Raw genomic sequence first — 24,014 nt, forward strand, 5'->3', positions numbered from 1 at the left:
TTTTTCAATGATTTGAAGGCCTTAGCTCTTGTGGGACTTCATAGTTTGTTCATTCTGATACCTGCCAGTGCAGCTGTAATCTAAAAAAACATCCATAATAGAAACAACTTGAGACAAAAGTCAGGTTGCCTACCCCTGCTATAGACTATGGCACACGTGCCGAAGGCAGCACGCGAGCTTATTTTCAGTGGCACTCCCACTGCCTGGGTCCTAGCCACTGGTCCGGGGGGCTCTGCATTTTAATTTAATTTTAAATTAAGCTTCTTAAACATTTAAAAAACCTTATTTACTTTACATACAACGATAGTTTTGTTATATATTATAGACTTATAGAAAGAGCCCTTCTAAAAACGTTAAAATGTATGACTGGCACGCGAAACCTTAAATCAGAGTGAATAAATGAAGACTTGGCATAGCACTTCTGAAAGGTTGCCGACCCCTGATCTAGGCCTTTCTGATCTCTTTTCCACTGCAAAGGCAAAACCACTTCTTGCATTTGGATAACACAAGGTGAGCAATCAGTGGTCAGTTTATAATCCAGTTGTCCCTGCTAGCTGGCCCTCTGGCCTGTCTCATGGGCGGAGATTTCCATCTTGCTTTCCCATTCAGAAAGATCTTTCTGGTTCTAACTTCCTAATGGAGAGAGGGTAGTGAATTCTCAGGTCTGAGCTGGTGAGCAAAGATTAATGAGATGATAGAAATAATCCACCAACCATTGATCAAAGAATAAAAATACAGTGATGGCCCAAGCTAGCAGGTCAGTGGAGTTTTCAAAAGGCACTGAAAAGACCTAATGATAACACAGAAGAAGCTTGTTGGTTTCTGGAAAAAGGGTTTATTTGAAAAAAGTTTACTGAACAACCTAAGAATGAGACAGGATATAAAACCTGCCAGAGCAGCAAGAAACACACCAGGTCTCACAGAGGCCTTAACAAATTTAAAATAAAACCCCAATGGATGATCCCTTGTCTGCATTCCGCCTTCCCCCCCCAAACACCAATGTCAGGAAGCTGCCCTAAGAAACCAAAACCAAATCCCCGTAACAAACGGAGGAGGGATTTGAAAGAGAAGCCCAGGGGATCTTTCAGGATGAAAGATGTTTGTTCTTGTCTCTAAAACAGTAACAGAGACAGGAAGATTTCCAGTCCAGAAGTTGGAGGGTGGTGTTATAAGGGAACTGAGAGCTATTGTTTCACACTAGAGCTCCCTGGGGATTCTGGGCAATGCCCAGGACAGTTTATTTGTGTCTCGCTGTAGGGAATTCCTTTCTCCCTTTGTCGCGGCCTCCAAAGTAGCGCACCTTGTGAATCAGCTGCAGCTGCTTCTCCACTGTGGCCTTGATATCCACTTCGTCAGGGATATGGACATAGCGGACATTCCTGCCCGTCACAAACAGGTCATCCAGCTGGGAGACTCTGCCCTGTCTGTCTGTGAAGGTCACCTCAGCCAGGCGAATGTTCATGAAGGCGTCCACATTGGTGATGCGGCCCAGCGCTGTGCTCTCGTCGCGGAGATCGACTGTGGTGACATAGCCATGGATACCTTGGAGTAGGATGACCAGGCTGTTCTCAGCAATGGTGCGCTCTTTGACAGAGTGGCTGATTTCCATTGTACAGCGCTACCCAACTACAAGGGAAAAAGCAAGAGAAGCCTGTGTAACACTTGTGAATTCACCCCATGTTAACTCTCTCTAACAGGTCCTGCTACCTCCGATTGCCCTCTGCCTCCGCTAATACTGAGTTTGGGGCAGTTTGTAGGGAACACATTATATAACAAATACTTACATTGCTAAAGCTTTCAAGATGAACTTAGCACTGGTGCATGGGGCTGGCCAGACAACAGGAATCAGTCTCCAAAGTTCTCTCTGTAACAGGCACATCATGGACATCAGCAGATCAGACATACACAACCCCCTGTCAACGTGCCTCACTTCTGCCCTCTAAAGGCCAAAGGGGAGTGGTCTCTGCCCCATTCACTCCTCCGCCACTCTGCTGAGCCAGGCCAATCACGGGGAATTCGGTGCCTGTTGGGGGATGATTGGGGGGATGGGCCCGCTCCAGAAGGCGGCCACGTCTAGAAGCCTGAGCGGAGGCCCAGGCGCGGCAGAGTCAGACGCTCCAAAGTCTGAACTCCTGTATCGCGGGGGCCATGGCGCACCCCCGAAATAACTCCTGGGGCAGCTCTTCTGAATCTTGATGTACCGCGTGTCATTGGTGGAGATTCCACCACACCCCTGGGCCAATGGTTACAACGGTTCCAAGCGTGAGCCTGAGCCCGCCTCGCCTCCGCGTCCGGCGGCCCCTGGACCCCGTTAACCCTGGAGCCTAGTCCCGGCCTGACACCTCCCTCGCAGGCAGGGAGCTCGCTCGCTAGCCCGCCCGGCCTGCGCCCGTTCCCGCAGCTGTAAGAGGCGGGGAGCAGCAGCGCTTCCACCGCAAGGGGCCGGGCCTGGCCTGAGCCGCCAAGCGGCGCCCGGCGGCGGGGACACCAGGGGCGGCTGGTCCCGGGGCAGGGACGGGCCCGGCCCCCCTCAGGCGGCCCCCCCAGCGCACCCTGCTCCGGCCCAGCGCCGACAGGGACACTCCCGACAGAGGCGCCTATTCCCCCGCCCCGCCGCTGTCTGGCGCCCCGCACTCGGGCTCCGGCCTGACCCCGCCGCGCCCACACGGGCCGGGCCAGGCCGTCGGGGAGCGGGCGCAGACGGGCCCGCGCGCGGGCGCGCACACGCAGGCGGGCGGGCGCGCGCCGGAGGGCCTGGCTTCGCTCACCGGGCTGCAGCTCCTGGGCGGGGGGGCGCCCCGGGCTGGCCCCGCCCCCGGGCTCCGCGCGCTCCGGGAGGAACCCGGCCCCTTCCGGACCCGCCCCCGAAACGACCGCGCGGCGAGCAACCGGCGCGGCCCGCCCCCTTTCAACGCGTCTGGGGGCAGGGGGCGGGGCGGCCGCTGCCTATTGGCTAATATCCGCGGCGGGGCTGGGGGGGGGGGGAAGGGGACACACTACAGCGGAGGGCGAGACGGTGAGCCCCGCCCCCGTAGGTCCCAAATCCGTCCGTTATCCCCCCCCCCATCTCCCCTACCCCCCTGGGCCATGGAACCTCCCACCCCCCATCTCCCTTATCGCCTCCAGCTGTGGACCCACCCCCCCATCTCCCCCTCCCTGGGCCACAGAACCTCCCCCCATCTCCCCTACCCCCCTGGGCCATGGAACCTCCCACCCCCCATCTCCCTTATCGCCTCCAGCTGTGGACCCACCCCCCCATCTCCCCTACCCCCCTGGGCCATGGAACCTCCTCTAGTTCCCCCGGCCATGGACCCCCCCATCTCCCACCCCCTCCCCCCAAACCACCCCCCCATCTCCCCTACCCCCCTGGGCCATGGAACCATCCCCCCATGGAACCTCCCCCCCCATCTCCCTTATCGCTTCCAGCTGTGGACCCACCCCCCCATCTCCCCCTCCCTGGGCCACAGAAGCTCCCCCCCATTTCTCCTACCCCCCAGGCCATGGAACCTCCCACTCATCTCTCTTACCCCTTCCAGGCCATGGCCCCACTCCCTCCATCTCCCCTACCCCCCGCCCCCCGGCCATGGAACCTCCCCCATCTCCCTGGCATGGCCATGGAACCACCCCCACATCTCCTCTAACCCCTCCCCCCCGCACAGGCCATGGAACCACTCCCACATCTCCCCTCCCTCAGCATGGGCCATGGAACTGCCCTCGCATCTCCCCTCCTCTCTCTTTCCCCCCCCCACCCCCCCATTGGGCCATGGAACCATCCCCACATTCCCCCCCCCGCCCACCACCTCCAAACAGGCCATGGTAGCCCCTGCCATCCCTTCATGCTGCTCAAGACCTGGACTGGTACAGCACCAGCCATGGAGACCTCACCAGCCTCCCTGCAGGGTACCTGAACTCCCTCTTTCACTCATCCACGTATTAGGCTTGTTTTACTTTAATGATAAAAAGAAAATGCCCCTGCCCTTACTAGCATGTATGATTTTGGATCAGCTCCTGATTTATTACCCTAAATCTACTATCAGCATTTTACTGGAACTAAATCCACTTATTCGTATTGGCAAGTTAATTTGTAGCTGAGAGAAGGTTCCTTATTTCTTGCAAACAACAGACCATAAAAGTAATCCAACTGAAAGTTACTTTCACATTGCTACATTTATAAAGAGGAATATCACTAAAGGGAAGTAAGAAAAGTGGTAGATAGCATAGCATTTAGGGACTGAAGTTTACATTGCTCAGGCCAACAGATTTATTCTAAGACAGAAAAACCTATGCACTTGGGAAAATATTTCTGAAGAACTGGAGTTCCCTGTTTTGTGATGGAGGCAGAAATGAACAGTGAAGTATGGTACTGTACCTTATTGAAAAGTGAAAAAAAATATACATTAAGTACATAGAAACACAAATAAGACACTTTTTTGATAGTAGGTCATTTCTAGACCTCATTTTTAGGAGTGCTGCAAAAAAGAGGTTGCTACTGTTTAATGGTGGACAGACATCTAGCTACATGAATTGAAGCAAACAAAATCTTCTCTGGCCTCAACTGGCAAAGAGAAGGGACTGTTCCTGCCAGGAGTGCTAAAGATTCACACACAAGCTAGTATATATTACACCAAGCTTCACATTTCCCGTTATAAATGGTATCTAAAGTATCCAGACTTCCCACAGCAAAGCTTAAGGGCAGAACATGAATGCTCACTTCCCCTTTCCTTTAATTACTCAAGATTCTCAGTCAGAGGCCTGGAACAATCTAGAGCTTTCACAGAAAATGAAGGAGGCAAATATTGAAAGGTCACATTTAAAATCAGAGTAGTTTTGGTAGAATGTGTATAAATGCCACCCAGACTGATTCTGGGGTCTGAGGCTGGCCTGTGTAATCAGTCATGACACAAACAGACAGGATTTGTAACAGCTCCATGTAGTAGGAGACTAGCAGCAGGTTTCTGTCCATATTAAATTGTAAGTGACTAAATAAACAGCTTCTTGTTCTGCCTGTGCCTCTGGGAAGCAGAGTATCATAATTCATCCATCATAGCCAGTAAATCATCTCCCTTGCTTGTGCTCTGTCTGGGCTGATCTGTCACCTCAAACTCCCCCATGATTCGAGCCAGCTCCTCATTCTGCTGTTGGTCCTGTTGAAAATGAAAACAAAACCCCAACATCTAAATTCTTAATTTCACAATTATTGTCAGTATAACTCTGTTTAGAGAGTTCATCTCAAGATTTAAGGTCCAAAATTTGACCAAATTTAGAACTGTCATCATAACCTTAGAAAAGCCCTCAGCGTTCTGAATTTTATGTATTTTAACATAAAAAGTATGTTTAAGAAAAGATACTTGTCAGTTACTGAGAAATTAACTAAACCCCTGATGAACCACCAGTTTTTTAAACACTACAAATAAAAACAAGTGTGTAGCTCCCTCCTCCTCCCATTTGTTAATTATAACACTGGCCATTGCTTTTCCCTTAAAATAGCTAATGATGGAGCCTGCCCTTGCAGTTCTGCCCTGTGCAGACCACAGCAGGGCCGCCCAGAGGGGGGGGCAAAGGGGGCAATTTGCCCCGGGCCCCGGGCTCCGCAGGGGCCCCCGAAGAGAACAGCGGAGGCTCCCGCCTCCGCCCCTCTCCTGGAGCCTCAGCGCATCAAGCGCTGTGTCTCCGCCGGGGCCCCTGAGCCCCGCCCCGCTCCGACCCACGTGGTGAGGGGGCGGGGCTGGGAGCTCCGGGCTGAGCTCAGCTCCCTCCGCTCGGCGTGGAGCTCACAGCCCCGCCCCCTCACTATGCGGCTCTGAGCGGGACGGAGCTCAGGCCCCGCCGGCCACGCGCTGCGGCTGTTCCGGCGAGGTGCTGAGACTCCGGGTGAGGAGGGAGCCGGGGGTAAGAGGCTGGGGCCGGGGCGGGGGGGAAGCGGGACCCGCCGCCGAAGCGCAGCCCGGTCTTCGGCGGCAGGGGGCCCCTTCCGTTCCGGGACCTGCCGCCGAAGTGCCCCGAAGACCCGCGGCAGGGACCCCCTCCCGCCGAATTACCGCCGAAGACCGGGCTGCACTTCAGCGGCGGGTCCCGCTTCGGCGGTAATTCGGCAGCGGGGGGTCCCGCCGCGGGTCTTCGGGGCACTTCGGCGGCGGGTCCCGGAACGGAAGGGCCCCCCGCCGCCGAAGACCCCGGGCCCCCGGAATCCTCTGGGCGGCCCTGGACCACAGGACTGGAATCAGAATACAAAACTCAGGTGACATACTTAACCACCTGCTTAAAGTTAAGCATGTGAGGATCTGCAGCTGTAGGGCAATAGGAGCAGGCAAATGGTCCACAGGGTCTGCCATCTCTAGCCTATATATTTTTAAAACTTTGTGCTTTGGCAGGTGAGTAAAGGAGATACAGTTGCAAATATCCGCTATATTTCTAATTCCATTACTTATTTGTGATCTTAACTGGGTTTTGTCAAAATACATTAATATTTTCAAAATTTATCAAATTAATCTTTAGCATAAAATTATTTTCTCAGAAACAAAGAGATGATAAAGATCAAAGATCTGAAATACACTATACATACCTGGAAAAAGCGACAGAGTCCTGTGGCACCTTATAGACTAGCAGACGTTTTGGAGCATAAGCTTTCGTGGGTGAATACCCACTTCTTCAGCTGTGGGTGAATACTCACTTTGTCAGATGCATCTGACGCAGTGAGTATTCATCCATGAAAGCGTATGCTCCAAAACGTCTGTTAGTCTATAAGGTGACACAGGACTCTTTGTCGCTTTTTACAGATCCAGACTAACACGGCTACCCCTCTGATACTTGACTATACACACCTGGGTTGCTTGTATGTTGATAACTTTGTAAGATAACTCTTCAGGTCTGGTCAATGCTGCATATCTGATTGAAAGCATAAAAAAAGTTTACTTAATCTCATGTATGATAGATAGGGGAGTGAAGGGGAAAACATCTGGTTGGTTTTTAATGTACCGAGCAGCCTTCTTCATATAGCAACCCCTGCACATCCATGAGATACTAGTATTTCTCTAATACAAAACACATCCAGCTAGCTTTAACTTTAACTAATCAGACAATGGAATGGCAGCCTTCCCCTGCTCCCCCCAGCCAGAAAATAAATCCTTTATCAAAGAGACTAGGATGATTAGAGCTGAGAGACCAGATTAGCTGCATTGTCATTAAGGCTATAATAAAGCACTTATCTTGTGAAATGTTTATTTGCTTAAAAGGAGCTGGAGGGAGATTGGTAATGGGAGAGTATTTCGCTTCAGGCACAGGTTCAAATCTATCAGGTCACTAGTGGCCAAAAGTCATTACCATCCAATGGGGAAAGTCACTTTATAGTGGAGAAGACTCCACGTTACACCTCCCCCCCCCACACACCTGTGCTAACTGGATTTCTGGTTGGTAATTTCAGAGGCCAAGGTGTGAACACACCAGAGAGACTGAACTCCTCTCTTGTCCCTGGAGAGGATCCATCCAGGTCAGGATTGAGCCATAATAGAAAGCTTGCCCTGTGCTGTACCTTCGCTTTAGAGAAAGGGCTTCAGTCTCCAGGACTGTCAATGCTGTGCCTCTCCCCAGTACCAAAACCACACACACAAAGTTGTGTTGGAATTAAGCATACTCTTCCTCCTCATCTGTTGTGAATAGGTTTAATCGGAATCCCGGCTCACTGCCATTGGGTTTCTTGATCTCCAGGCCTCCCATTAGTCTAGCCAAAAAGTTCAGTTCTTCTTTAGCAAGAGGGTTAGGGGCTGCATTCTCCTGCAGAAAACAACAATGGATTCATTGGACGGACAAACAAAAAGAAGGACTATACTTGTTTTGCTGGTTCCTGGTATTGTAAAGGACAACATTTTTCAGTGTGATATTATTTTATATTATAGAAGCAATATGGTGGCTGACTGATGTTTAGCGCATATAGACTCAAACTGAGGTTACACATACAGGACAAAATAATTTCCTGGCTAAATCGAACAGCTGAAAAATCTGTAAAACGAACTTCCAATTGTTTCAGTAGGTCAAACAACTGGTTAAGAAAAACAACAACAAAGATTTTAGCATGCATAAAGATCAGGACAGAGAACAATACAGAAAAAAATATTAAACCATGATATAAACCACTGGTAGCCTCCTCTAATATGCTCTGGTCACCCCATGGCAACAAGGATGGTACAAAATTGGAGGGGGTTCAGAGAAGGCTAACAACACAGAGGCCTGGAAAAACTATCCAATACACAAAGCCTGAAGAGACTGGGATTGTTTACCTAAGGAAGATGAATACGAGGGGTCGTGATAAAAGTATATAAAATAATGAATGGTCTAGAAAAGGAAGGTTGGGAGCTTCTGTTCTTCATGTCTCATAAAAGAACAAGGGGAGACTGAATGAAACTAAAAAAGGTGGCAAATCCAAAACTGATAAAAGGACATACTTCTTCACATAATGCGTAATTAGACCAAAATACTTTTTGCCACAGAATGTCACTGATGTCAATAACTTAGTAAAGCATGAAGGGGATAGAAGGACATCCGACCTTTGTGTGGGATGCCAAACTCTTGGATGCTCCTGACATATGTGTCTCTACTGGCCGACTAACACTGTACCTAGAGGGAAAAATAAAAGAGAGTTACTGCATGCAGGGAAGAAAACAGTCAGTTCCTATGCACAGGGGAGGAGCCAAAGAGACATCTCTGTCTGCATAGGATCAAAATATGTTTTCTGGATGATAAAGTTATATCCATACATTCTTTTCTGGAGACAGTGAATAATTGGAATGAGCAGTTCTAATTCAGTTTTCTAACATACTGACTGTGTTAAAGTGCTTGAGTGAAGAAAAGTACAAATGGACAGAGTACTCCTAACTCTTCTTTCCTGAATAGCAAAATTACTCAGAAGAAATCTATGTCATCAAAAATATTCCCTGAATGCAAACTAAGTGATAATTACAGAATGTGTAATAAATAGTAAACCAGATCCAGTCATTCCTCAACTCTGCTGTGGACAGGAGTTGAGATTTTGCTGTTTCTTTTTGGGGCTATTTATATATATACATACATAGCTACTGCTAGTTGTGGTGTTCTTCTCCCAGGACGACATCACTAAACTAAAGGTGTCAAGCTTATAAAGAGCTGCAGAAGTGGCATAAACAAGCCAATGAGATACAAAGACTGAAGACATATTTTCATCAACAAACCAAGAGCCATTTATCTTCAAGGCTGACCTTCAGCAGGTTTTATTAAGAATTTTATATGTAGTTTCTATGTAGGCCAGTTTACTTACATGTTTGTCCCCAGTTTAAGCACTCTGTCTCCATAAAGATCAAATGAACCTTCCCTTTGTGGACTGATATAATTTCCACCATTGGTGAATTCAACCCTTTTAACTTCATCTCCATTGCAATTAAACATCCTTAAAGGAATAAAAATAAATCATTGTTATCTCAAGATATTTAGTGAGGCTCTTTAGTGCTGACTTGCTTTACTCTTCATACTGGAGGAGAGGGAATCAAGCTCTCTCTTGTCAAATGTTTGATACTACTATAAAAAACGACTAAATTGATAAAGGGCAGTGGTGTAATTTTAAAAGAATAAATAAGGGGCACTTTGCTGGAACAGGGGATTACAGAGGGAATACTCAGCCTTTCATTGTCAGATCACTTGTTCCAAGTCCTGAGCTATATAAGTAATTAATACCCAACAGATATTCAGTGATCTATGCAAAATGAATGATAGTTTTGGTGCTCTTCCCACTGGACAAGTATTCTCACTACAGTTGGTACCAACTGCTCCTTTGTGGGCAGCTGTGCACACTGGGGGAGCTGCATACAGAATAAATAATGGTCTAGAAATCACCTGATGAGTCCTGGAACTTCTGTTCCCCATGGAACAGGACCTGATATAGGCAGCACAAAGCGACCATTCGAGTTTTGTACTTTATCCTTTAGAAAGATGGAGACCTGCAAAGAAACACCCCACCCACAAAAATACCAGTCAAACAATTCCTAATGTAAATCACTTGGAGCCTGATCCTGCAGACTTCCTGCATGGTAATTCCTGCCAAAATCAAAGGAAGGCTGATAGTTGAAAGGACTGTGGGATTGGGCCCACAGTAGTCATATTCTAGTCATCACCCACAGACTGGAAGTATTAATCTAACTTTAACTCATCATACTCAAATGAGTAAAACAGAACCCTTTATTTTATTTAGGAATGTCGAATCCTTCTGTCAATCCCCAGTTTTTCATGGTTTCTTAGTCAAGCCTTTAATTAAAAAGAAAAATGTTTGTCAGTTGAGTTTGTACATAAACAGGTATCTTTCGGTTTGTGAAATCTCCCAGTAATGAAAAACCCAAGTCCAGAAAACAGTCTGTATATTAGTACTTAAAGAACTGCAGCTGAGTATGGGCAGTTGCTTTTCATATCATTCTAGTGAATGGGATGTTCATTTAGTAAAAACTATTGGGCACACTTGTTATTTATATTGTGCTCAGTTTTTAGAGTTACGGAGAGATCAAGCACATCGATGTAAGTTACAACCCCAAGCAGCAAAACCACACCTGTTTCAAACTAATGTAATTATAACAAAATACCTACATTTTATTGCCACAAAATCAAACACACTGTTTTTCTTATGGGCTAATGAAATGGGACACTTACCCTGATGTGCATGTCCTGAAAGAAAATTAGGAGTGTTTGCCTGATCAGCTGAAATTCACCAGCAGAGAGACAACTGTACATCTAGAGAACAGAAAAGAAATTATAACTGTAATGTTTCTAAGCTGTTCTGTGAATGACCTGTCCCATCTAGTCAAATGTGGCCACGAAAATGTCAAAACTGTGTTGCAAATAAAAATAAATAAAGGCCAGTGTGGTAAGCAGCCATTGTTAACAAACCAATTCCAAATTCAATTCCTACTGAAGTCAATGGAAAGACTTACACTTTAATGGGAACTGGATTGGACCCTAAATAAATAAATAGCTTAAAGTGAGCCAGTATGAAAACAACACTGGAATTCTAAACTGCTCAGTCTCAAGAAGTGTTTTTAAAACACTTCAGAGCCTTCCTTCCTTCACCATTATTTATTGTTGGAATATATCAGTCACTAAATTCCCTTCCAAAGAAATACAATTTAGAGAGAAAAAAAAGTCTTTCACTGGGATAGTTATATTTGTGGTTCCAAAAAGATTAGGAAAAGTTAGTAACTGAAAACCAAATCTATTTCCCTCAGGTTCAAGAGGGGAGCAGAATGATTTGAGTTGTTTCCTAAGGGTGAAAGAAAAGTTCCACACTCACTGAGCCACTCATCAACCAGGTATTTAGCATCTTTAAAATTAGCTGAAAAAAAGTGAAAAAACAAACATCCAATAATTGGCTCTTACATCGATTAGCTGCCGAAATGTTTCATCCACTTGGTTAAGAATATTAGGGGAGTCTCGTATAAAATCCTTGATAGCATCCAGATGATTGAAAGTGACTAGCAGTATGTCTTTGGGTCGAGGACAGAGCAGAACTTGGTATTTGAAAGCCATAGTCATAAGATCATAGAGCTGTAATATAATGCAGGGAAACCTAGTTAGATCAAAAAGCCGAGGTCAGTCATCATCTGGTGAAAATCCCACTGTCAAGTCAAGTTTAATCTGGAAAGTGATTTTGAAAACTCATCCCAATACCTGTATGGTAAGAGCTATGATCTTTTATTCCTTTGGTAGGTTTTATACATACTTGTTACATGCAGAATTTAATTGTTAGCATCTAAACCCAAAGGGTAAAGTGTTCACAGGGGCTTTCCTCAACCTCCTTAGTTATAGCCACAATTATTTGCATGTAGAAATACTCTTTGCAGGCACACATTCAGGTATTTGCACATACAACATTGAGGGTATGAATTTGGAGATGCCCAAACAGTAATAAGCATATACACAGTTATAATTAAGATATAACTAATGAATACCCCAAATCAAACACTTTCACATTATCAAAGCAGAAACATAGAGTTTTGAATTTGTTGTTGTTTTGAGTTATCTTAATGTGTCTGATACTAAGGTGTATTTTCTAACACCTTTCTTGGGAGGAAAATAGGAGTAACTTTTGCAAGGAGGATTTCTGTCACAAAATGCTTCATCAATTAGAATGATATAAAAAAAATCTACTGCAATCAACACCCAGTGAGAAGCAGTATCGAAGAAAGCAACAAATGGCTTCTAATATCTAGAATAATTTATGAGGGGAAGACATTTTTTTTTACCTTATCCATGCTCGCCTGGTTCAGCCTCATGATTGAAGCATGAGCCAGCCGGTCATACACTGTTCTCAGGGCCTTCTTGGAATAGAGTTCCTGTGGTTTAAACAGCTCCTCCATAAACTTTTTATTGAACATGGTTGTGATGATATCATTCATAACTGTAAAGACAAAAGAACCCATTTTGTTGATTTTCTATACTGACAGACTTCAAAAATAGCTCATGCTCTATTTTGTTCCACATGGAGGACACAGACAGTCGGGTGTGTGAGGATTCATATGAATTGTTACCTATGCAAACCACATACAGGGCCAAAAGAGAAAAAAATACTGGTATACTATACCAGCAAAGCACTTCTAGTGTGGACGCAGCTAAACCAGCAAAGCTGTCCTTTGCTATAGTATAGTAAAACCATCTCCCACGAGAGAAACAAACTATACTGGTAAAAGTGAAGTTCTGCCAGTAAAAATGCATCTACACTAGGAGCTTCTGTAGACACAGCTCCGTGGGTCAGAGATCACACGTCTTCACCACTGTGAATGACAGAGCTGGACAGGCAGAAGTCTGCAGTGTAGACCTAGCCATAGGTAACAAACACTTTTTTTCTGATGGGAATAAGACTCTTTTTGGTGCATTGTTTTTTAAATCATGTCTATCACTTTTATTATTTTTTTATTTAAATCAGAAATGCCTGGTTCTGTGAAAAGGCTGATACTGCATCTAATGCCTATTTAGCTGTAATTCTGCTCCACAGGGAAAGCGTTGTGGTTCTAAATTATATTAGACTTTCACATTACCATCTTAAACTAAATTATGGTCAACTGAATCTTTTTCTCCCTTTAAAAATGTAAGAAATCAATTTATTTTCCTCTTTTTAACAGAAGTCTTTCAAATGATTCAAGGTTCCTTGTCTGAAGTTTTTGTGTTGCACAGATTTGGATTTTTGGTGGTAAGGAAAGCATTTCAAACACTGGCACCACTGGAAGATAATACTGAGCTCTTCCACTGTGATTTTCATATGAGAATCTCAAAGCACTTCAAAACATTTATTAAGCTTCACAACAACCTTATGAATAGTACCTTTTTATATATGTTTATTGAGTACAGAGCTGTTAAGTGACTTACTCAAGAGATGCAGTGACAGAGCAAAGAAAAGAACCATGGAGTCCTGCCTCGCAGTGCTCTGCTCTAGTCATCAGAGTACACTGCTTTTCTGAAAAGGTAGACACTAGGGACAAATTTAGCAGTGATACAAGGAGGTGCAACTCCACTGTCTTCAGTACTGAATTTGGCCCTAAACTCTGTACCACACACACTCACTTCCCACTATGGAAATGCTGAATGAAAGCTAATATTGCAGTCCATACCAAGACTACAGAGCAAGGATTAAGCCTCTTCTAAGCAGATGACCACTACCAAAGATAGTGAGGCTAGCAAATTCAAACAGGATTACAGAAACCTCCGGGCAGAAGTCAGAGAACAAAGAGATACTTGGTGGTAATGATTAGTTATATAAATACTGACATTATTTCTTATTGGTAGAGTTAGAGTGCACGCTCACTATTGCAGGGGCAGGGGGTGGTGAGTGGGTCTACTGCCCTGCAGCAGAAGCTATGTAGCAGCTATTTTCACCTTCTCTGGCGCTTAATAATACTGGAAATTTAGTTAGATATCCAGGGCAGTTGCTAGGTACCATTCAGGTGCCGAGAAGCTGGAAACAGATCATTCAGAGTGCTGGAGCGCAAGTCATTACTGATGCAATTCCCTCTATGCTTGCTTGGAGTTAATATTTACAAAGATGCAAAACAGTATTTCCCCTTGCGGGCATCTTAAGAGATTTCATAGGATACCAATCTATTCTCAGCTTCTAAGAAGCAGTGACCCAAATAAAAGTAACTATGATTAAAAGATTTTTCTTCCCCCCACTACCTACCTTTGGCACGTACTGTCCATGGAACATTTTATTTGTCAATCCTAGCCAGAAAAATTTGCTTCACAGCAGTACAATGAATCTTAATCCAACATCCCTTTAGGAATGAAGAAAATCCAATCCAATGTCAATAAGTATCAGTCATTACATATTTTATTTTGCAGCTGGTCAGACATGAAAAAATCAGACCTTCTGCCCCATGGCAACACTAACATGGATATTTTATAGCTGTTTGCACACATTGCACACATTAAGGTCTTCTCCTTCACCTGTTACCAAGGCCATCCAAACAGGTAGCAGAACAATCCTATTTAGAGTTGCAACAATACTCAAAGTCTCTCTATAAGTGTTTTACAATGGAATGAAATTGAATGAAATGGGATGACTTGTATTAACCACACATCAATCCTTATATAAATTAATTCCTGCAATTAAAATCATTCACATTTCTTAAAATAGAGCTGTGAAAGAAACAAATATTCAATGTAAAAAGGGCACAGCCAACCCCTGTATCATTCAAAAAACAAACACACTTCTGATAGTGAAATGTGGTATTAATTTCTTTATAGGAACTAAAGACAAAAGCCTTGTATAAAGCAAAGGGATCCCAGAGTGTAGGTTCTCCCAAGGAGAACGTTAGCCATTCGAGTTTAGGAAAATAAAAAAAACCAGAGGTGTGTCAGCACAGGGATAAGGACACTCTAAGCAGTGCAGCATAAAGGAAACTAGGCACAGAGGGAGCTCAGCAAGCAGGACCAGGAAAGGGATCCAAGTGCAGACAGGAGACATTCCCACAAAGAGAGAATGCAATGGACGAGAGAGAAGAGGGAGGATTCACAGAGGTTCTGTCATAATCATGTCACATCATTTGTGACCCATACATCTCAGTTTCTAATGCAGTTTAATGAGAGATGGCTCACATGCATGACAGGAAGCAGATAACTTTCTGTCTTGATAAAGCTCATGCTTCCTAGATTACATTCAAGTCAGCCAAACGAATAATCCAAGAACAAAACAGTTAACACATTTTTACCTGCAACAAGTTTCCATTTAAAACAAAATCCAGGTACACAACTGCTGACTACCAAGGTTATAACTCACTGAGCTATCCCTCTGACTCCAGCTGTGAACAACAGACACATACACGTTCACATTACAGTCTGCCAACTACTAATCACTGCTTCAGACACCAGTCACTGGTTACATTTTACACAGTTGCAGCAGCTCCTTTAGCTACTCATTGTGTAAACATGAACAACTGTGTATTAATGATAAATAACTGAAGTCAATGAAGTAGATGAGGATGGGTGAAGCCTGAATCATCATGATATCATCAACCTTGTGATTTTGGACTGTTGACTGCTCGGGGATCATTCCTTTTAATAGTAGCATCCAGCAATGGATACAGTATGTTTTTACTGTATAATCCTTGCACAATTAAAGTATTAAAGCTTTACTGATTGATCTATGTGAAATCCACAGTTGTGCCTTGACCATATAAATATGAAAGGCAGGTGCTTTTATCCTCCGCATCCCACTTTTGAATGTGTTACAATAGAGCCCTACATGATATGTTAGTACATTTTAAATGCTGCAGGAACATGTAACTGCACAAAACACATTGTGGAGCCACATAGAAAAATGGAAGCAAACTCCAGCATAGTCACACGTGAATATCACTTGAACACTTAGGTATAGGGCTGTCAATTAATCGCAGTTAACTCACGTGATTAACTAAAAAAAAAAAATTGTGATAAGAAAAATTGCAATTAATCGTACTTCTAACATGAAATTTATTAAATATTTTCAATATTGATTTCAATTACAACACAGAATACAAAGTGCACAGTGCTCACTTTATATTATTATTTTTATTACAAATATATGCACTGTAAAAATGATAAACAAAAGAAATAGTATTTTTCAATTCACCTCATACAAGTACTGAAGTGCAATCTCTTTATTATGAAAGTGTAACTTACAAGTGCAGATTTTTTTTTTTGGGTTACATAACTGCACTCAAAAACAAAACTGTACAATTTTAGAGCCTACAAGTCCACTCAGTCCTACTTCTTATTCTGCCAATCGCTAAGACAAACAAGTTTGTTTACATTGACGAGAGATACTGCTGCCTGCTTCTTATTTACATCACCTGAAAGTGAGAACAGGCTTTCGCATGGCACTTTTGTAACTGGCGTTGCAACGTACTTACATGCCAGATATACTAAACATTTGTATGCCCCTTCATGCTTCGGCCACCATTCCAGAGGACATGCTTCCATGCTGATGATGGGTTCTGCTTGATAACAATCCAAAGCAGTGTGGACTGACGCATGTTCATTTTCATCACCTGAGTCAGATGTCACCAGCAGAAGGCTGATTCTCCTTGTTTACAAAATCTCCTGCAAATTGTAACCAATCTTGTTTGTCTGAGTGACTGACTGACCAAGAAGTAGGACTGAGTGGACTTGTAGGCGCTAAAGTTTTACATTGTTTTATTTTTGAATGCAGTTTTTTTTACATAATTCTACATTTGTAAGTTCCACTTTTGTGATAAAGAGATTGCACTACTGTACTTGTATGAGATGAATTGAAAAATAATGTTTTTTTTGTTTTTTACAGTGCAAATACTTGTAATAAAAAATATAGTGAGTATCGTACACTTTGTGTTCTGTGTTGTAACCAAAATTAATATATTTGAAAATGTAGTAAACATCCAAAAATATTAAAATAAATGGTATTCTATTGTTGTTTAACAGCGTGATTAATTGCGATTTTTTAATCACGTGATTAATCGCAATTAATTTTTTTAATCGCTTGACAGCCCTACATAGTGAAGCACCTTAGCTAAATGTACAGAGAATGCTGAAGGCTTTATTCTGAAAACTATGAATCATAACTATTCAAAGGAAGCTGCTTAAAGAGGTGTTGGGCCCTGGAAACTGGAGACTAATTAAGATCAGGAAAGGTAGGGGATTAGGGAGTATCCTTACAGAAATACAGCTATGCAGCATACATGATTACTACCTGCATTATACACATGAACAATGCTCACAGAACTCATGCAGTCATATGCTTGTATTTCTGTAAGGTTAATCAACAAAGACATTCAGATTTGGCTAGAAAGTTCTCTGGTGAAGATACCATCTATTGATATGCATTGCCCTGATTATAATTAATTTTCAGAGGGCTGCATGATTATAAGATATTTATTGTTAAAGGGTCTTTGATTTATTTGTGTTTAGATCTAAAATTAGTAATGTATTTTTTAAATAGAAAGTCTTGGTTGAAGAATCACCTGTTTGTGTTCTTGACAATTGCTATAACTACAACACTGCAGCAATAGGGTTCGGAGTGTATATATGCATATGGGTTTAGAGTGCATATGTGCATATGGTTGTGCTGATCTACTGCATGCAGCTAAAAGGTTACTGTACCTCGTTTCCTGTCCACATCTGTCCATTCATCTACACGAAGCATACAAAACAAAAACATTGGTTCAAGTAGTAAGAACAATACTTGCAAGGAGATTAAAAGAAAGAAATTGGAAAAATCTAGCTAATGGACTTTATTTTCATGTTAGCATTCAATGCTTAACAAGAAAAGGCTGCCTGCCATTTTTACCTTTAATTCACATTAAAAACCAAACACCAATAGTGAAATCCTGGCCCTTTTGAGGTCATTGGCAAAAATCCCACTGACTTCACTGAGGCCAGAATTTTATCCCAAGCAAATGCTCAGCACTTTTGACACCAAGCTGGGAAAGGGAAGAGCTAATGTATCTGGTTGTTTTCAGTACAACTATATTTATTACTCACAAGTGAACAATATAGAGTCAACAGTTCTAACCAATGATACCCCAACATAGCTGTAACCACATCTCAACCGAAATAAAGCCTGACTCTTCTGGAGTGCAAAATGCCGCTACAGTAGTGCAGGTCCTATGTTCTCATCGAGATGTGTCAGAACTCGTTTTTTTGGGTCACTAATTCACACCTCATGTGTCATTATGTTTACTGGCTTGTTTACACTTACAGTGCTGCAGCTGCACCGGTGGAGCTATGCTGCTGTAGCTCTAGTGAAAATGCTACTTACGCCAACAAGAGGGCTTCTCCTGATAGCACAGGTACTCCACCTCCTTGAGAGGTGGTAGCTTTGTCAACGGGAAAAGCCTTCCTGTTGACATAGAGCTGTCTACACTGGGGGTTAGCTTGGTATAACTACGTCTCTCAGGGGTGTGGAAAATTAACACCCCTCAGTCACGTAATTATACTGACATAAGTTGCTAGTGTAGGCCAAGCCTAAGTTTTGTACCTCCAGCCACTTGAACAATACACAGCGATGGTGCAATAAGATAGCCCTATCATTACTTTAGCCATTATAATATGAATTGTTAAAAATAGCTTCCTGTAATATATCCTCTGCTACTGTCAAGCAGTTTTTTCAGGTTGGGAGGACAGATGGAAAAGCATAATGAACCTTTTCCCTGATTTCTTATTGTTATGAAATTTTACAGTTCCTGGGATCGCCTTCCCTGCCCCTGCTCCATATACAATCATGGTTTGGAGAAGAAAGTGGTTTATTTTTAACCTTAATTTGTTAAATTCTGAAAATGTTACAATGAGAGCTGCACAATGCCACTGATTTAAGGTTGGAGCTTTTGTGCAGTTAGTACGAAATCAAGGGGGGAGGTACATTTAATAATGACTTTACAACTTTATAAATACAGGATCCAAAAACATGTTACTAGGGTGGGCACAAAGTCCAGTAGTCATATATTTGTGTTTCTCTTATTTTTAAAATTGTGTGTGTGTTTGTTTCTCAGGGGCTTTTTAAATGCTTCAGAAAGCCATCTCTGGGTCCAAAAATAACACCTCATCGGCTGTTATTGTGTTATTTCAGAACCAGGATGATGAAAATATTGTTGAGAAGACCAAATCTTGAGTTATTTTGGTTCCATAAATGGATCCCTGAGGCAATAAGCTCCGAAATAAAAATACAGAGATATTCAAGTTTATTTAAGTATAAGTCACGCATCCGACGAAGTGGGTATTCACCCACAAAAGCTCATGCTCCAATACGTCTGTTAGTCTATAAGGTGCCACAGGACTCTTTGCTGCTTTTACAGATCCAGACTAACATGGCTACCCCTCTGATACTTGAAGTTTATTTGGGTTTCCATGATAACCAAATGCACAATCTTCGTTTTTACTTTCTTCTATTGTAGGCCTCCACCCATACCAGCTCTTTACTGTAGTAAGTGTAGCAATCTCTAGTATGTAAAGAAGTGATGATTTTTCTGGAGATGTTGGTAAGTATGATGACTAAGGTTACGATTTAGTCACGAGTACTTTTAGTAAAAGTCATGGACAGGTCAAGGGCAATAAAGAAAAATTCACGGCCCATGACCTGTCCATAGCAATACTATAAATACCCCGATTAAATCTTGGGGGTCAGGGAGACACTGCTGAGAGGGAGCTGGGTCTGCTCCTAGGGGAGGTGTCTGGGGGTCCTGCTGCTGGGGGTGGGGGAAGGACCAGCACCACCAGCTGCCAGGGGCCGCCGAGCAGCAGCTGCTCCAGCTGCCTGGGGAACTGCTGCTCAGGTGGTCCCCAGGGCAGCCGCACTGACTCCACTGCTCGGGCAGTCACCGGGGCCAGCTGCACTGACTGCTGCTCGGATGGTCCTTGGGGCCAGCTGCCTTGGGCTGCCTGAGCAGCTTCCAGTCCCCGGGGCCACTCCAGCAGTGGCTGGTGCAGCTGGTTACAGTGCTGCCCAAGCGGGTGGCTGCAGAGCCGCTTCAGCAGCGGCCAGTGGGGCTGTCTCTGGGGCCACCTGAGCAGCTGGCACTGGAGCCAGCTGCTTGGGCAGTTCTGGGGTCAGCCCCACTGGCTGCCACAGAAGTTACGGAGCTCATGGAAAGTCATAGAATGATAACAGCTTCATGCAGTCATTACCAGAGAGGTACCTAGTGTCAGATAGCATCAATTTATAATGGTGAGAGTAATTAACAATTAGAATAATTTACCAAGTGTCATGGTAGATTTTCCATCACTAACAATTTTTAAATCAAGATTGGATGATTTTCTAAAAGATCTGCTCTAGGGATTATTGTCAGGAAGTTCTATGGCCTGTGTTATACAGTCAAACTAGATGATCACAATGGTCCCTTCCAGCCTTGGAATCTATTAATTTATTACCATGATGCCCTGATTAGGAAATGGTTGTTATGACCATGTTGTCTTTGCAGTATCCTTCTGATACCATAGTAAGTATATGAATAACTCTCTATATAAATTTAATACAGGGAAATATCACCCAACAAAAATGACTGCATGAGACTAGCTTACTAGTAAACAGTAGATCACTTTGGAGCTGGAGCGTGACTGATCGTATTTCAGAGTGAAATTGCTAAAAACAGAGGACACTGCCATGAACGAGCAGCTTTGAGTCCATTTTTGTGCTGCTGCAAAGTGGCTTCTTGATCAATGGAATCAGTAGGAGAAGGATAATATTTCACCTTATTTTGTACATCCATGACTGGAGTTTTCTCTATTTGCTTCTTGGTCTTCTGGGATTTCCTCAGTTTTCCTTTTTAATTCCCACCCTCCTCTCCTCTACTTTACAGAGACAAAGGGCAGAGATGTAGATGGTACCCTCCACAGCCTGTTTGGGATGTCCCTGGATCAGTGGGAAGGAGTCATTCCCTTCCCCAAAGCAACAAAGAATGTGTCCTCTGCACACCCAGTAAAGTCTTCCACCCAGGCACATTTTCTCCTCCCCACGCTGTCATATCATTTTACTTTATAATATTCTAGTGGAACTCATATTCTATTGGAACATACATTTGCAATACACAGGCTTCACCCCAGGCAGCTACAGTGAGGTGTTCACATCTGCCCCTCAATTAAGGGGATCTAGTCAGAACCCTGGTTTCAAACGGGAACCGTTGATTTCAAGGTTTCCATAAAAGATGTAACAGTTGGAAGAAACCTATATATTGGGTAGGGGGATAGAGCATGACTGTGCTGTACAGTATGGAAACTGAGTATAGAGAGCTGGAGCGTAGCTTTGATCCACATTCAACAATACCCCCCATCCCCCACACACATTTACATTAGCCAGAATTTTTCTGTTCAAAATGTAACATCACCATTTACATCCATGAGCATAAGTATCCAACAGTGCTGTGTCCAAAACTCCATTAAAGACAAATTTTAAACATGGTTCTAGAAAAAAAAAACAGCTTGGCTCAGTATGTACGTACAACAAGCCATTTTAAAATCAGTTTAGCACAAAATTTGCTCATGGAGCCTCAGCTGTTTAGAGGGCAGTGTACCAAGCCTCTTGAACAGAAAGCCAAAGATACAGGATCCAAAAGAGTGAATTATTTGTTGACTCTCTTTAGGGATGAAGCTAAATTGTGTAGCTGTTTAAATATGAACATAACTCTAGAAATGTCAGACATGTAAAGGAAACTGAGTCTTTAGCCAGATATCTACAACCTACACCATGAGATGTGATGCCTCCCCATTGGGGCTCTGGAACTTAGCCCTAGCATATGACCTACTAGCCAGATGCCAACAAAAAGGTAAGGAGGGAGAGAGCCATGGTCACCCAGCAGGAGAAGGGATAATACAGGTGAGAAAGGCACTCTCCTATTCCTCTTATCAACATCTGAGGACCCAGGTGCTGTCTTCAAACTCTGTTCTATTTTTCTATTCTGTGGCTAGTAGATATTTGATACATTTGAAGCCCCAGCCCTCCTGGCTTCTGGAAGGGAAAGTGTCCTTTCACTACCCTGCAGGAGCACTTGATTTGTGGGATTGCTGCTCCACCCTTCCCACAGCCTCTGGTGTTCGTATCCCCTTCACTGGTGAACAGTGCCAGCCCTGCCGCTGTGGCTCCAAGATTCCGAAGCAGTAGTGTGAAACTGACATGATTGTTTGCTGTCTACAGGACTTTAAACAGCAGCTGTAAATTTGGGTCACAGGCAGAAGACTCCCCTTTCAAACCACAGGGGCAAGAAGTGGGGCTTTAAAAAAAAGCTTCTTACTGGCTCCATGGAGAGAGTATTTTGAAGCCTGCCACAGGGATGGAACTCAAGTCGATCCATTTCAGAGGCATGAGGGGAGGGGGGGGGGTTAAAGTTGCCTCCTCTAAAGAGCCCTGACCTTCCCACATGCTCCATTCCCTACACCCCACTCCCAGTTTCAGCCTAGGCTGTGATACACAGACTGCAAGAGTGGGGTGTGTGTGTGTGGCTCTAAAGCCAATTCATGGGGGGGAGGGTGGGCAGAGTAGCACCAGGGCAGTCTTGCCACAGGCCTCACTTTTGTGGCCCTTCTCAGGGGAGGTGCAGGGGGGCTGTCCCCTGGGACAGGGCTGTCCCCTTTGCAGGCCTGCCTCCTAGGGATGCTCTGGGAAGGGGGCAGCCCCCTGGGGGTGCTGTAGAGGGGGGAGGCCCCCCAGGGATGTTGTAATAGGTAATAATTGGAGATATACCAATCTCCTAGAACTGGAAGGGACCTCGAAAGGTCATTGAGTCCAGCCCCCTGCCTTCACTAGCAGGACCAATTTTTTGCCCCAGATCCCTAAGTGGCCTCCTCAAGGATTGAACTCACAACCCTGGGTTTAGCAGGCCAGTGCTCAAGCCACTGAGCTATCCCTCCCCCCTAAAAGGATAATGGGGGGCGGGGCGCCCCCCCGGGGATGCTCTGGGAAGGGGTGGGGGGCGCCCCCCAGGGATGTTGTAAGGGGCGGGCGGCGGCCCCCCAGCGCTGTGCGGCGATAGGTGGGGGCGGCCCCCGGCGCTGCTGTAATGGGGGGCGGGGCGCCCCCCGGGGATGCTGTAGAAAGGGGCGGGGCGGCCCCCCAGGGATGTTGTAAGGGGCGGGGGGCGGCCCCCCGGCGCTGTGCGGCGATAGGTGGGGGCGGCCCCCGGCGATGCTGTAATGGGGGGTGGGGCGGCCCCCCGGGGATGCTGTGGGAAGGGGTGGGGGCGGCCCCCCAGGGATGTTGTAGGGGGCGGGCGGCGGCCCCCCGGCGCTGTGCGGCGATAGGTGGGGGCGGCCCCCGGCGATGCTGTAATGGGGGGTGGGGCGGCCCCCCGGGGATGCTGTGGGAAGGGGCGGGGCGGCCCCCCAGGGATGTTGTAGGGGGCGGGGGGCGGCCCCCCGGCGCTGTGCGGCGATAGGTGGGGGCGCCCCCCCGGGGATGCTGTGGGAAGGGGCGGGGGCGGCCCCCCAGGGATGTTGTAGGGGGCGGGCGGCGGCCCCCCGGCGCTGTGCGGCGATGGGCGGGGGTCGGCCCCCGGCGATGCTGTAATGGGGGGCGGGGCGCCCCCCCGGGGATGCTGTGGGAAGGGGCGGGGCGGCCCCCCAGGGATGTTGTAGGGGGCGGGGGGCGGCCCCCCGGCGCTGTGCGGCGATAGGTGGGGGCGGCCCCCGGCGATGCTGTGGGAAGGGGCGGGCGGCGGCCCCCCGGCGCTGTGCGGCGATGGGCGGGGGTCGGCCCCCCCGGGGATGCTGTAGAGGGGCGGCGGCGGGCGGCGGCGCTGGGCGGGGCGGCCCCGGGCGGGGCTCTCACCTTTGCGGGCCTTCTCCCCGGGGATGCTCTGGGCCCGCAGCCGCTGGTCCAGGATGTAGAGCATCTCGCCGCCCAGGTTGAGGAAGAGCAGCGGCAGCGTGCGGGCCGACATGGCCCGGGGCCGGGCGGGGCCGCTCCGAGTCCGGCCGGGGCCGCGGGGCCCGTCCCTCGCAGCCGCCGGCTCCAGGCTCCCGGGTAGGCGGACGCCGTTGCCAGGGCAGCGAGGCGGGGGCAGGAGCCAATCAGGGGC

General features: G+C 45.8%; 2 protein-coding genes across 4 annotated transcripts; both read right to left on the minus strand.

Moving 5' to 3' along the window:
• Positions 1–815: 815 nt before the first annotated feature.
• LSM10 (LSM10, U7 small nuclear RNA associated) lies at positions 816–2,833 on the minus strand. Of its 2 annotated transcripts, none has more exons than XM_044997842.1 (3): positions 2,769–2,833; positions 1,785–1,864; positions 816–1,626 (listed from the first exon to the last, which is right to left on the minus strand). In XM_044997842.1, the coding sequence occupies exon 3, from the start codon at positions 1,607–1,609 to the stop codon at positions 1,238–1,240; it is 372 nt and encodes a 123-aa protein (XP_044853777.1). In that variant the 5' UTR covers positions 1,610–1,626; positions 1,785–1,864; positions 2,769–2,833; the 3' UTR covers positions 816–1,237. The 2 variants fall into 2 exon arrangements, with proteins under 2 accessions (XP_044853777.1, XP_044853778.1); XM_044997843.1 differs by lacking the exon at positions 2,769–2,833 and adding an exon at positions 2,553–2,681.
• Positions 2,834–3,971: 1,138 nt separating this feature from the next.
• OSCP1 (organic solute carrier partner 1) lies at positions 3,972–23,981 on the minus strand. Of its 2 annotated transcripts, none has more exons than XM_044998183.1 (10): positions 23,765–23,977; positions 12,252–12,406; positions 11,386–11,553; positions 10,663–10,743; positions 9,859–9,962; positions 9,287–9,415; positions 8,541–8,610; positions 7,631–7,770; positions 6,822–6,885; positions 3,972–5,144 (listed from the first exon to the last, which is right to left on the minus strand). In XM_044998183.1, the coding sequence occupies exons 1-10, from the start codon at positions 23,874–23,876 to the stop codon at positions 5,028–5,030; spliced, it is 1,140 nt and encodes a 379-aa protein (XP_044854118.1). In that variant the 5' UTR covers positions 23,877–23,977; the 3' UTR covers positions 3,972–5,027. The 2 variants fall into 2 exon arrangements, 1 of the variants encoding a protein (XP_044854118.1); XR_006575141.1 differs by having other exon boundaries at positions 5,095–5,144; positions 7,529–7,770; positions 23,765–23,981.
• Positions 23,982–24,014: the final 33 nt, after the last annotated feature.

The sequence above is a fragment of the Mauremys mutica genome, chromosome 23 (assembly GCF_020497125.1).
Source record: "Mauremys mutica isolate MM-2020 ecotype Southern chromosome 23, ASM2049712v1, whole genome shotgun sequence".
Lineage (NCBI taxonomy): Eukaryota > Metazoa > Chordata > Testudines > Geoemydidae > Mauremys > Mauremys mutica.